Source organism: Notothenia rossii, assembly GCF_949606895.1.
Source record: "Notothenia rossii genome assembly, chromosome: 9".
NCBI lineage: Eukaryota > Metazoa > Chordata > Actinopteri > Perciformes > Nototheniidae > Notothenia > Notothenia rossii.
In genome coordinates, this window is record NC_136907.1 from 28,254,936 (window position 1) to 28,268,720 (window position 13,785).

A 13,785-nucleotide genomic window follows, 5' to 3' on the forward strand; every position below is an offset into this window, starting at 1 on the left:
TAAAAGCTAGAACTAGAGATTGGTTAAATTTTTTGCTTGAAAATGGCGGAAGCCTAAACAATTCAGCGATAATCAAAACATTGCAGCTTACTCTTCTGTCAATTGAGCAATCAATAAATCCCTGAATCCTTTTTTTAAGCACTACATTGTAGAATCCGAAAGAAAAAAAAGTATGTAAGAGCTAAGACCTCATTTGGTTTGATTCCAACCTGGCAGTATTTTACAAACATGGCCGCACAGCTTCAGGGACTAAACCTAGGAACCAGGAAACCTTCTACCACGACAAACCTTGAAATACATTTCACACATGGACAACCCACATGGTTAATGAGGATTTCCTCATTCGGTAATGTTGGGCTTGCCTTCATAGGCCATGGTTATAATTAGTTACACTGCTATCTAATGAATATTTAATAATAGGCCTAGTGTATGAATGTGTAAAAAATCTATACAGTCTAATGAATTTCTTAATGTATTCAATACAAAAATTAATAATTAAAACAATTGGAAATGTCAACAAAACCTCTCGGTATTATTAGAGATGTAAATACATTTTAGCAAGGTCAAAGTCTGATAAATCTCAGCCACACAGCCATCCCATCATTCAGCACTTCCTTCTAATTGTTTGTCCATGAACCTCTTGTCAGGCATTTTAGTCACAGTGATTGCCATAGTGGTAGAGCACTCCTTTACTTGTAGATTTTCAGTACAAGTAAGAAAACATTGCTGACAGGACACACTTTACACAATCATTCTTTGTGATTGTGATTTTTAAAATAGCAGAATCATGAGATTAGAAAACAGGTTTGTCGGTGTCTTATGTCTTATGCTTGGAGGCTGAATGCAACAGAGCAGTCCTAGTTTAATCTAAATCCCATTTACCTCTGATATCTCATCAATCTGAATCAATTATTAAACAGCACACACCTTAGATCAGCAATTTTGTATGAATAGTTTAGAAGCAAAGGTTTCTAAGAATGTTACCATGTGCTGGGCATAACAGCTAAATCACACATTATTACACAATGCATGTTTCTACGTTAAGAAACATTTGGGTTTAAAATTAAATTAACACTTTTATTCTCTACATGACCTCCTCATCAGGAATTTCACACGTGACTGAAATATTAAACACATTTTTCTAAAGAATAGCAACAGCATATTTGTGGTTTAGATTGGCCAGATGCAACATGCCATGAGCAGAAATGGAGTCTCATTGACTAATTCATATCTCACCTCAGCTTCACTGAGGCAGAGGGCATGGAGAACATTCTGTGTGGATGGAATGGTGCTCTGTCTTGGAAGCAAAGCATGTTGGGAATCTGGGGCAATAAAATCCAACCTGAGAATGTTTTCATGATGTGAACTGCCTTTATGTATATGTCCCTAACAGATACCATGTGTAGATAAATGGGGGAAAGAGGAATCTGCTATCTCTGTATAGCCTTTTCTGCTGCAACGATTTCAGTGTCCTCTATATGATTAACTGTAACCTCCATAACTGAGCAATGAAAATCATGTGGCCTAACGTCTGTGCAGAGAGAGCAAAGATCCACAGGGATCCTGCCACCTGTGAACCTGAACACACAGCCACTATAGCAATATAACCTTGAGAATGTAATTCAGGATGTCCCCGAGTAAAGTGATGAAATGAAAGCTGAGTGATGACATCTCTCCCACTTTTCCCTATTCTATATTACTGCCACCACACCCACTGTTACTCATGCCCCCCTCCCCAACGACCCACCTGCCTATCTGACCTCCCCGTCCCTCCATCTTTCCATCATGGTGCCCTGATCAACTCTACTCACCTGTTCTATCTTGGCGAGCCATTCCTTATTGCGGGCCAGTTCCGCCATAAAGGCCTGGTGCTTCAGCCACTTCCTGTGAAGCTTTTGAGCCTCATCCCGCGCCGTGTCTCGGGCCATAAGCATCTTCTCTTCCACCCGCTGTCCCAATCACTCAGCTAGGGGAGACAAAAATAGCCACCATCAGGAGTCCAACGCTCGAGCCAGCCCTTCTTCCCCCCTTTCCCACAGGACGTCCTGCCTGCCTCCAGTACGCAAGAGCCCCCCGCTCTGCTCTGCAGGGGCCTGGCTACCTGTGCTATCACCACCCACCCCAACCCCCACCAGACACCCTTTTCTGTAGAGAAAAAAAGAATCAAGATAAGCACCTCAGCAGCAGTGGTAGCAATTGAAGCACTCAAGCTCTTCCTTTGGGTTGCCCCTGGGTCCTCATGCCCTACTGCTTCATGGGTCTTGCGGTCCTGATGCTGCAGTGCCTGCTAGTCAGTCTCAGAGAAGGCAAAAACAACCAGCGAAATAGAGGAAATGCGCCAATGACAACACTGGTACAGAATGACACACACCTCCAAGATTCTTCTCGGGTTGTGGGTTATCTTCTAGCTACAAATGCCGATTACAATCCAGCTATCATTGAAGGTGTAGATGTAGCATAGCCACAGAAGAATCTTTCAGCCGGGGCAAAACCTGACCATCCACCACTCGCCAGTCCCAGTGAATCTGTAGTCCGGGCTAATGATGCTGTAGACAGGAGGAGGAGGAAGAGTTGGAGTGGGAGGAGCAGGGTGAATGGTATGCAGAGGCAGTGCAGAGGAGGCCGGATAACATAAGCTATCCACTCGTGAAATGCATGGTTCCTTCCGCTGCAAAGATGTACGAGCAGGCGGCTGTGAGATAGCACACTATTTTCTCTCCTCAGTTCCCCTTCCTCGTGTCCCCGAACAGCTCAGCCGCGCTTGGTGCATGCTGCTGCAGTCCTTGCCTCTCAGCTACACTCCTGTGTGTGCGTGTGTGCTTGCGTGAGTGTGTGTGTGTGTGTGCAATCACAATCAGCACTGCAGTGCCGGAGCAGAGAGAGAGTGAGAGAGAGAGAGAGAGAGAGAGAGAGAGAGGGGGGGGGGGGAGCGAGAAGGAGGGGAGAGAGGGGGGAGACAGCAAGGGAAGAGGGAGACAGGTTAGAGGAAATGGAGAAAGGGGGAGCGCCATGCAGAGCAAAAAGAAGAAGAAGGGAGCGCAAGTCAAAAGAGGGAAAAGATGGTGTTGGTGGGGGGTTAGTAAAACAGAGAAAGGAAGAGACAGCCTGCGTCATCCCTCAGTGTCACCAGGGACATTTCTCTGCACTAGAAATGACTGCACTCAGAGCGGGAGCGGGATTTGGGAAGGAGGGGGAGGTGTCGTTTAAAACAGCTGAATGAGAAGGATGCACACATGCTCCACGCTGCAGCTGACTGATTCGGATCACTGTTCACGCTTCCTCTTTGAGGGGACCTGCATGTGATCCTGCTGCTGCAGAGATGCCACTCGGGTGAAGAGGGTGCACACATTTTAACCGTGTACTCTGGCTAATGCTGCTCCCAGATCTGAATTATAGATAAGCAGGACAAAAAGATTTGTTCATTTCTCATTTTTTACTGAGCATGTGCTGCAGCATTGAATTTGTATTTATTTATATTCTGTTTGTTAAAATTATTTAATTTTTGTTATCAAATTCAATCATCCTCAAAACCCAGAGGAGATTAAAGTTGCATGAGTAACAGAGTGAAGTGCAGCACTACCATTAACCACCATGTTGTGTTTTTCAAGTTGGTTGTGTATTCTTTTTGTGATAGTTCAGAATTGAATAGACTAGTCAGGTGCCCATTTTGAAATGGCCGATTGCTTTGCTACAACTCTTCCAAGTTGTAGCATTGGGGACTAGCTCGTTTGGAGTGCGTTGCTATTAGGAATACATCGGTATGGTTGTTTGCAACTGCTAAATGTGTAGTCGATTGTATACATGGTTCTCAAGATATGCGGCCGACAGACAAACAAACATACATAGACATCTGCTGGACCATCACCAATTTGCAAATAGTAACCAGAATAAGTCCAGAATATCTACACATTTACACCAGATGTGGTCACAATAGCAAGAATTATAAGGGGGAATAACGTTTTTTGTAATGTCAGCCCTGTCCACAGTATTTCAGCCAACTTTGAGAACCAGCTAATGGACAGAATGTTACAAATATGAAAAAGCGACTTCACTAATAAATCTGGCGATGAAAAATATTATTTACCTAACATAACACACTATTGAAACCGGAGCAATACAACTGCCAAGTGTAACGCCAATCAGATCAACTGTTCTCGAGATATGATAAGGATAAACCCACAGACAGACAGAGAAAACGTCCTTCCTTTATAGTTACATTAGTGCAGCCCCTGTGCAAAACATGCCTGTCCAGAACGGGCGGGATGCATGACCTCTGGTATTGCTGCTCGCAGCCATTCCAAGAAATGCTCAAGCAGGCAACAATTTCAATACACCTGCCATCATGATGTTGTTGCGTCACACAGAGCATGAATTAGATTAGAAACAGTTTTTTGCCTTACATCCAGCATCCATGTAAGGTTACTTATCCAGGATTTAACTATGAGTTGCACACTGTAAAAGGACTACTGCAGATGACATGCTAAAGTCTGCAGAGCCCTGAAGTTTAGAAATATTAACATGTTGCCTGTCCTAATTGCAACAAAGGTAATAAAGCCCAGCAGTACAACAGCCAAGTATAAGGTATATCAGATGAATGGTTCTTAAGATATGTGAGGAAGGTGTTAAGTGTTGTAACTTAGACAGCATATGTTGCAAGATGTTCTTATACACTGTTCATAGCTAAACCTTTCTAAAATCAATGCACTCACTCAATCAATGATTATATATATATATACATATACATGTATCATGAAATTATTTGGAGGTTAAGTATTTGCAAGAAGAACAATGCACAAAAAACTCAAATGTGTTTGAACACCCTGAGAGGTTTGAGAGGCTTATGTAGATACCTAATAATAAAAAGATTTTTGGAAAATTATTTGTTCTTTCATTTTTGCATTTTCTCACTACAATAAAGACTTTGGCTGACAGGGGCAAACACGCCCAAAACACTAACGTTCGGGGAAATGCGCTGAACTTTCAAAAAACATGCAAATGCACACAACATGTGTGCAGCATTTAGAAAACATTCACCAACTTGATGAAACATGCACAGCCACAGCTAAAAACGCTGCATAAACTAAACGCTGCAAACACAAAGCGCTGCAGATAAAAAAATGCTGCAAGAAAGCTCAAAACACACGGAAACAGGGACACTAAAAAGTGATGCAGTAGTTAAGACAGGAGCACTTGACGTTCAAGGATTATAAAGTTGGCCAACAATCATTGTCACTCGAAAGTTAAAGGATGGAACCATGGATGAACAAAGATAACTGGATACAGCGGATGCTCAGTGCCACATAAAGCTAAAATGGTCTGACACTAGAAAAAAATACCTGTATGTTCCAGGGATCTTCCGGCAGTTGGTTCCATTTAGCATGCCCACTTAAGTTTTCCTTAAGTCCTTCATCCAATCCGTTCCGTCATTGGCAGCGTCACTGCTGGTCATGGTTTGCAGTCGTCTCCCAATGGGAAAAAATATCTTCAGGTCAATGATGTCATGTGTCAGACACAGAAATTGTTAGACCATTGTTAGGTTCTTACGGAAATTTGCTTTAGCATTTAGCTCACTTCCTGGGGGTCTGGGTAGAACATTAAAATGACGCACAAAATGTCTCTTATGAGAACGCACAAAGAGCCTGATGAAAAAACTGGATAGATAGTAACTTGGTAACCACCATTGTTGTACAGGTTATCCCTTGGTAGGGTTATAGCGACAGGACTCGATGGTATAGAAAACAGGTTCATACAATTGGCGTCCCATATTCTCATGTACCCACTTGCTGATTTGTTCAACCTGTCTTTGTCCACCTGTGAGTTGCCGACTATTTGGAAATGTGCACGCATCATTCCACTGCATAAAGGTGGTGATTTACTTGATACAAATAATTATAGACCAATCTCTATAATCTGTTCTATTTCCAAAGTTTTGGAGAAAATAATTTATAATCAACTGTCACATTATCTCAATACTTATAATATTTTATCTCCGGTTCAATCTGGTGATCAGGCCTAATCACTCCACAACAACTGCCCTACTTAAATTTACGAATGACTTGCTGCAATGACTTTACAAATGACTCTGCTGCAGATGATGGTGAACTCACAGGTGCCATTTTTATTGACTTGACAAAAGACTTTGATTTCATTGATCAATATCTGCTATTGGATACACTTCACGGCATTGGCCTTTCTAATAATACAGTGTTATGGTTTAACTCGTACCTTCACAGTAGAAAGTAATGTGTGGTTGTCAATGGAGAACAGTCTGACCTGTTGATCCAACAAAAGGGTGTACCCCAAGGATCAACTCTGGGCCCACTTCTGTTTTCTATTTACATAAATGATTTATCTTCTTGTCTCATTAATTGTTGTACTCAGCTTTATGCTGATGACACTGTCATATATACATCCAAATCTGATTTTTCACAAATTCAGATCTCTCTTCAATCAGATTTTAATATCTTACAGGACTCCGCAGTTGTTTCTACACAGACCACTATTGTGGTAAGCATGTTGTAACTTCCGGTTGTTGTTGTCATCTCCGGGTATCCCGTGTGCCTGTTCTGTTGCTGATAGCTTATTATCTTAACTTAATCGATCGTTTTAAAACTCTTGATCACGGCAACTGCCTGACGTTGTAATCACACGTTACTACAGCTTAAGCACTCACAACTCTCCTTCTCTTAGCGACTGTAACTCCACAGTTGCCTACACTCTTTTCGGGTTTGCTAACGGTAGCTACTTTAGCTTGATAGCTAGCCATGGCTCTTTCCCCACCCTCGGGTGCTATTTCCTGCTCTAACTGTCTCATGTTTGGTTACTTCCCTACCTCCTTTACTGGTACCGATACATGTGTTAAATGTAGTATAGTTGTTAGGTTGGAGGCGGGAATCATAGCCATAGAAGCCCGGCTCCGCATCTTAGAAAATAACTCAGCTACAGTAAAGCCCATGTTAGCCGGTGCAGACCGGCAAAAGGTAGCTCCTCTTAGCCGTCCCCCGGCAACTCCCGAGCAGCAGGGAGATTGGGTGACTGTTCAGAAGGGGCATAACGCGAAACCCGCAGGTCCCCACCAACCCGTTCACGTATCTAACAGATATTCCCCACTCAACGAGACACCCGCTGAGAAGCCAACTCTGGTTATTGGTAGCTGTATTATGAGACACGTGAATTTAGAGACCGAAGCCTCCACAGTCACATGCATTCCGGGGGCCAGAAGGGGCGACGTTGAGGCGCATCTTAAACTGCTGGCTAAAAATAAACGTAAATACAGTAGGATTGTTATTCACGTCGGTGGTAAGGATGTTCGTTTACGCCAATCAGAATGCACCAGACTTAATGTGGCATCGGTGTGTAGTTATGCTAAAACAATGTCGGACACCGTAATCTTCTCTGGTCCCCTCCCCAATCTGATCAATGATGACATGTATAGCCGCATGTCATCATTTCAGCGCTGGTTGTCTTGGTGGTGTCCAGCAAACAATGTGGGCTTCGTAAATAATTGGACAGCCTTCTGGGGAAAACCTGGTCTGATCAAGAGAGACGGCATTCATCCTACTTTGGAAGGTGCAAATCTCATTTCGGCAAACATTTCAGGGCTTTGTGGATTTAATCCATGACAAACTGGAGTTGAGACCAGGAGGCAGAGTCGCAGTCTTACACGCTTCTCTGCGCTCTCTCCTAGGCAGTCATCTATAGGAATCCCGAACCCAATAAAATACCCAATATTAACAGTGTGTGTGTCTGCCCAATGACAATTTAAGGTAAAACCTAATAGAGGTGTCATACATAATAACCTAATAAAAGTAAATGTAACAACTACTACAGTTCAACAAAACAGGAGGATTAAATGTGGTCTCTTAAACATAAGATCTCTAGCATCTAAAGCAATATTGGTAAATGATTTAATATCAGATTATAACATTGATATATGCTGTCTCATTGAAACTTGGTTGAGACATGAAGAATATGTCAGCATGAATGAGGCCACTCCACCCAACCATATCAATACTCATATTGCCCGAGGCACGGGCCGAGGAGGTGGAGTTGCAGCAATCTTTGACTCAAGTTTACTTATCAATACTAAACAAAAATTAAATTATACCTCCTTTGAAAGCCTCGTTTTTAGTCTTACCCATCCGACCTGGAAAACTTTGCAGCCAATCTTATTTGCTACGGTGTACCGTGCACCAGGTCCTTATTCAGAATTCTTATCAGAATTCTCTGAGTTTTTATCAACTTTGGTACTTAAAACAGATAAAGTAATTATCGTAGGTGACTTTAATATTCATGTTGACGATGATAAAAATAGCCTTACTGTTGCATTTAACTCTATATTAGATTCTGTTGGTTTCTGTCAGAGTGTAAATAAACCAACCCACTGCTATAATCACACTCTCGACCTTGTTCTGACTTATGGTATTGAAATTGAGCAACTATTAGTCGAACCGCATAATCCTGCTTTATCCGACCATTTCTTAGTAACTTTTGAAGTACTGTTACTAGACTACAAAGCATTAGCCAAAAGCTCCTGCAGCAGAAACCTATCTGTTAGTGCTATAGCCACATTTTAATGAAGAGATTCCACCAATACTTAACTCGATAGCATGTCTGCATGTAAGGGAGTAAACTTATACAAAATGTACACCACCCCAAATTGATCATGTTGTTGATAGTGCTACAGATGCGCTGCGAATAAAATTAGACTCTGTTGCTCCTTTGAAAAAGAAGAAAATAAAACAACATAGATTAGCTCCATGGCATAATGCCGAAACCCGCAAAATAAAGCAAAAATCGAGACAACTTGAAAGGATATGGCGTTCCACTAAACTTGAAGAATCTCGTTTAATTTGGCATATTACTCTCAATGAATATAAGAAAGCACTGCGTAAAGCGAGAGCAGCCTACTACTCTTCATTAATGGATGAGAATAAGATTAATGCAAGATTTCTTTTCAGCACTGTAGCCAGGCTGACAGAGAGCCACAGCTCGACTGAGCCTTCTATTCCCATAGCACTCAGTAGTAAAGATTGTATGTGCTTTTTTAACGATAGAATTGTTACTCTTAGAAACAAAATCAATGACCTCTTGCCTTTGACCAGTATAGTATTATCAACAGCTCCCGGAAACGTAAGTTCTAATATTACACTAGATAGTAAAATAGAATGCTTTTCAGCCAAAAAACCTTGAACAATTAAATTCAATGATTCTCTCTTCTAAACCATCAACGTGTATCTTAGACCCGATTCCAACTAAGCTGTTAAAATAAGTTTTTCCATTAATTAGCACTTCTTTATTCAATATTATGAATATGTCTTTATTATCAGGCTATGTTCCACAATCATTCAAAGTAGCAGTGATAAAACCGCTTCTTAAAAAGCACAACCTCGATCCAGAGGTTTTAGCCAACTATAGACCTATTTCTAATCTTCCGTTCCTCTCAAAAATTATTGAGAAAGCAGTCGCAAAACAGCTGTGTGATTACTTAAAAAACTATGATTTATTTGAAGATTTTCAGTCTGGCTTTAGAACACAACATAGCACAGAGACAGCTCTGGTTAAAGTCACAAATGAAATTCTAATAGCCTCAGACAAGGGACTTGTCTCTATTCTTGTCTTGCTCGATCTTAGTGCTGCATTTGATACTATCGACCATGATATCCTATTGCAAAGACTAGAGCACTTAGTTGGCATACAGGGAACTGCTTTAGGCTGGTTTAGGTCCTATCTATCTGAACGCTCTCAGTTTGTACGTGTCAACGATGAATCTTCCATGCAAACCAAAGTTAGCCATGGAGTGGACCAGGGCTCAGTGCTTGGACCTATTTTGTTCACATTATATATGCTTCCGTTAGGCAATGTTATAAGGAATCATTCTGTAAACTTTCATTGTTATGCGGATGATACTCAACTATATTTATCAATCAAGCCTGATGAAATTAATCATCTAAATAAAATTCAAGACTGCCTCAAGGACTTAAAAAACGTGGATGACCTTAAATTTTTTGATGTTAAACACGACCAAAATTGAAGTTATTGTACTTGGCCCAAAGAATCTACGAATCAAATTATCTAAAGATATACTAACTATGGATGGCATTAATTTGGCCTCCAGTGAGACTGTAAGGAATCTTGGTGTTATATTTGATCAAGATTTATCCTTTAACACCCACATAAAATCAATTTCAAGGACCGCCTACTTCCATCTACGTAACATTGCAAAAATCAGGCATATCCTGCCTCAAAACGATGCAGAGAAACTAGTCCATACATTTGTTACTTCAAGGCTGGATTATTGTAACTCCTTATTATCAGGGTGTACCAAGAAGTCAGTCAAGTCGCTTCAGCTGATTCTTGTTTATGTATGTCTGTAAGTTGTTGCTATTGTCGGGACCCCCTTGAAAACGAGATGGTTCATCTCAAGGGGTTTATCCCAATGAATAAAAATGTCTATATACAGTTTTGTTTCTAGCGAGCTAAGTCAGAGAAAACCTAGCTCTGTCAAACTTGCTTCCTGATACATTCCACAGGCCCTGATCCTCAAAATGTAGCTTAACTCATTTGGTCCAACAAGCAGGCCTGAATATTCAATTTACAGGCCCCTGGGCATAAATGTTTGTTGAGCCCCAAAACAACATTGGTGGTTAGTTTTTCTCCTTTAATAAATCAGACAAAGGGACATGCGGTGGAGCCTCGGAGAGATTGAAATGCTCTCAATGCACTCCTTCACATTAACCTGCCAATGGATGCAACCTTTACATAGGTTACATTGTTGTTATTCTTTTATATAAGCTGAGTGTGCATCGTAACACAATAATTACTTTTTGATGTTAAACACGACCAAAACTGAAGTTATTGTACTCGGCCCAAAGAATCTACGAAACAAACTATCTAAAGATATACTAGTTATGGATGGCATTAATTTGGCCTCCAGTGAGACTGTAAGGAATCTTGGTGTTATATTTGATCAGAATTTATCCTTTAACGCCCACATAAAATCAATCTCAAGGACCGCCTACTTCCATCTACGCAACATTGCCAAAATTAGGCATATCTTGCCTCAAAATGATGCAGAGAAACTAGTCCATGCATTTGTTACTTCTAGGCTGGATTATTGTAACTCTTTATTATCAGGGTCTACCAAGAAGTCAGTCAAGTCGCTTCAGCTGATTCAAAATGCTGCGGCTCGTGTACTAACCAGAGTTAGGAAAAGGGACCACATTACTCCTTTTCTGGCTGCCTTACACTGGCTACCTATAGAACACAGGATAGAATTTAAAATTCTTCTTCTCGCCTACAAAGCCCTTAATGGTTAGGCGCCATCTTACCTTAAAGAACTCATTATACCCTACTGTCCTACTAGGGCATTGCGTTCCAAGAATGCAGGGTTGTTGGTTGTTCCTAGAGTCTCTAAAAGTACAATGGGAGCCAGAGCCTTTTCTTATCAAGCTCCACTTTTTGTGGAATCAGCTTCCAGTTTGTGTTCGGGCAGCAGACAGCCTATCCGTTTTTAAGAGTACGCTTAAGACCTTCCTTTTTTTTTTGTTCTTACTCTTTCACTTAAATCCTAAAAACATAGATCTTATTTTAAAACTTTATCCAAACCTTTCCCCTCTATGACCTCTCGAGGTTTATTAGAGGGTAACAGGTTGCAGAGAACGCCTAGCCCGGCCGGGGAGTGTGGAACGTAGTCACTGACCCACTCCTACCTCTGACAAATTCAGGTTCCAATGGGGACCTTTTTCCCTGTGTGTGCCTCTCCACCTCTGTTTTCTACTTCTTACTTGCTACCCTTTTCCCTCAACCTATCCTAAGGGAGTGCATGTGTGTAGACACGTTAGTTTAGCTGCTATAGGCTTGGACTGTTGGGGGGGGCACCTTACTCCGTCTTTCTGGCTGTTTGTACCTGTGTACTCTCATGTTCCGATTAACCCAGTTTCCCCCAAATCTCTTTTTTGTGTCCATATATACGCCGGGATCCTGAGTCGAGGCTAATCCTGTTGCTGTGGTCCTGTGTCCTGAATCCTCTATCCTGAGCACTGGATCTGAGTCCTGGACTTCGAATCGTGGCTGAACCTGTCTCTGCGGTCCTGCCAGACTCTCACCATACTACTTCCCTGATGGCTCCCACAAGATTGCTGACATCCTCGTGGATTCATCTTCTTATTATAGACACATGCATTTCCAAACATTTGGACTACCTATGTTGTAAATTTATTATCTTTTCAAATTACACACGGCATCTATTGCACGTCTGTCCGTCCTGGGAGAGGGATCCCTCCTCTGTTGCTCTCCCTGAGGTTTCTCCCATGTTCCCCTTTAAACTGTGGGGTTTTCTCCAGAAGTTTTTCCTTGTACGATGTGAGGGTCTAAGGACAGAGGGTGTTGTATTGTCATACTGATATTCTGTACACACTGTGAAGACCACTGAGACAAATGTAACATTTGTGATATTGGGCTTTATAAATAAACATTGATTGATTGATTGAATTACATTTTTTATAAGGCTTGGTCAAATAACTTGTAAATCAAATGCAAAAGTTAGCTGCTACAGCTAATGTAAGGTTGGGTTGGTAGAGATGCTAACGGTGGTAGCTTCCTAATTAGCTTGCTTGTCAAAATGCTGAACATTTTCATCCTTTGTGTTTGACAAAAAATTTGTCAAATTAATTGCACACTTCTTAAGAGAGAATGCTCACCCACATATTTTTCTTGGATTGCTTTTTGTTTGCTGCTTTTCAGGACAATGGACAGTGATTGTCGCAGGCCGGACTAAGTCTTTTATAGGCAGTTACGTAGCTGTGTTGATTGGGAACCCTCCCAGCATGCTCTAAGGCAGTAGTTTTAATGACATTTGTATGTGTTTTCCTGCATTGTTAGTTGTGTCATTTTGTTCTACAATGTGTTTATTCTAAGCTAATACATGTCGGTTTTAAAAGATTAGCTTCAGGCTTATGATTATCACTGAAAAGGATCTTGAATTTCCATTGAGAACCCAAATCCCATCATGCACCAATATCACATGTAATATCTAATGGAAACAATGAGGAACAAAATGTAAAACTAAATCACCAGTAACAACGCAGAGGCACACATAAAAGAGACTTTCTCAACACACCTACCTTGGTTTCATCCCATTGTCCTTTTTTTCCTCCTTAATACTTTCCGTCGGTTGTTTTGAGAGATGCACGGACGAGATGTATGGATAAAGGAATCCTCATTTGGAAATGCAGTCAACGTGATCAGCTTTCATATGACAGGCTGATTACTGCAAGTCCCCTTGTGTTGCCTTTATTTGATAAAAATAGTTTCAACAAGTCAATCCGCAAACTACTTTGAAAGAGCTGCAGGAGAATAAACAGGATTATTGATAATTTGAAGCATCTGAAGAACAACTTCCCTGTGTTACATGTAAATAATATATCACAGATAAGCCATGATAACACACAAAACCAGGATACTAATGTGCATGTGAATGTACTGACTTTACGTTGCTAAAATGCCTGAGTACTTAGGTGGCTGCTTCTTAGGAAATTGTGTGTCTGTGGTTTTCAGTGCTTGGTCATTTATTTTCCTATGTGCAATTTCCTCAAAGAATGATCCTAAATCAGTCATTTTATTTCTACTACCTTTGCAAATGTCCTACAGTAGTGATTTTTCAACACTACCCTAAAAGTATCATTTCCACTAGCAGCCACTACAGGCTTCCTTGTCCATACGACAAATAACAGCAAACGTATACGACACAACAAATATAGTAATGCATGTTTGTTCTGATTTCCA

At 41.1% G+C, this 13,785-nt stretch overlaps 1 protein-coding gene across 1 annotated transcript in view; it reads right to left on the bottom strand.

Annotated features, from left to right (window-relative positions):
* The window catches only part of sptbn4a (spectrin, beta, non-erythrocytic 4a), a 28,034-nt gene extending 25,902 nt beyond the window's left edge, over positions 1–2,132 (bottom strand). The window contains exon 1 of the mRNA XM_079648424.1: positions 1,812–2,132. Coding sequence (XP_079504550.1) covers positions 1,812–1,934 — 123 coding nt within the window. The 5' untranslated portion in view covers positions 1,935–2,132. The remainder of the gene's footprint in view (positions 1–1,811) is intronic.
* Between the last annotated feature and the right edge of the window lie 11,653 nt (positions 2,133–13,785).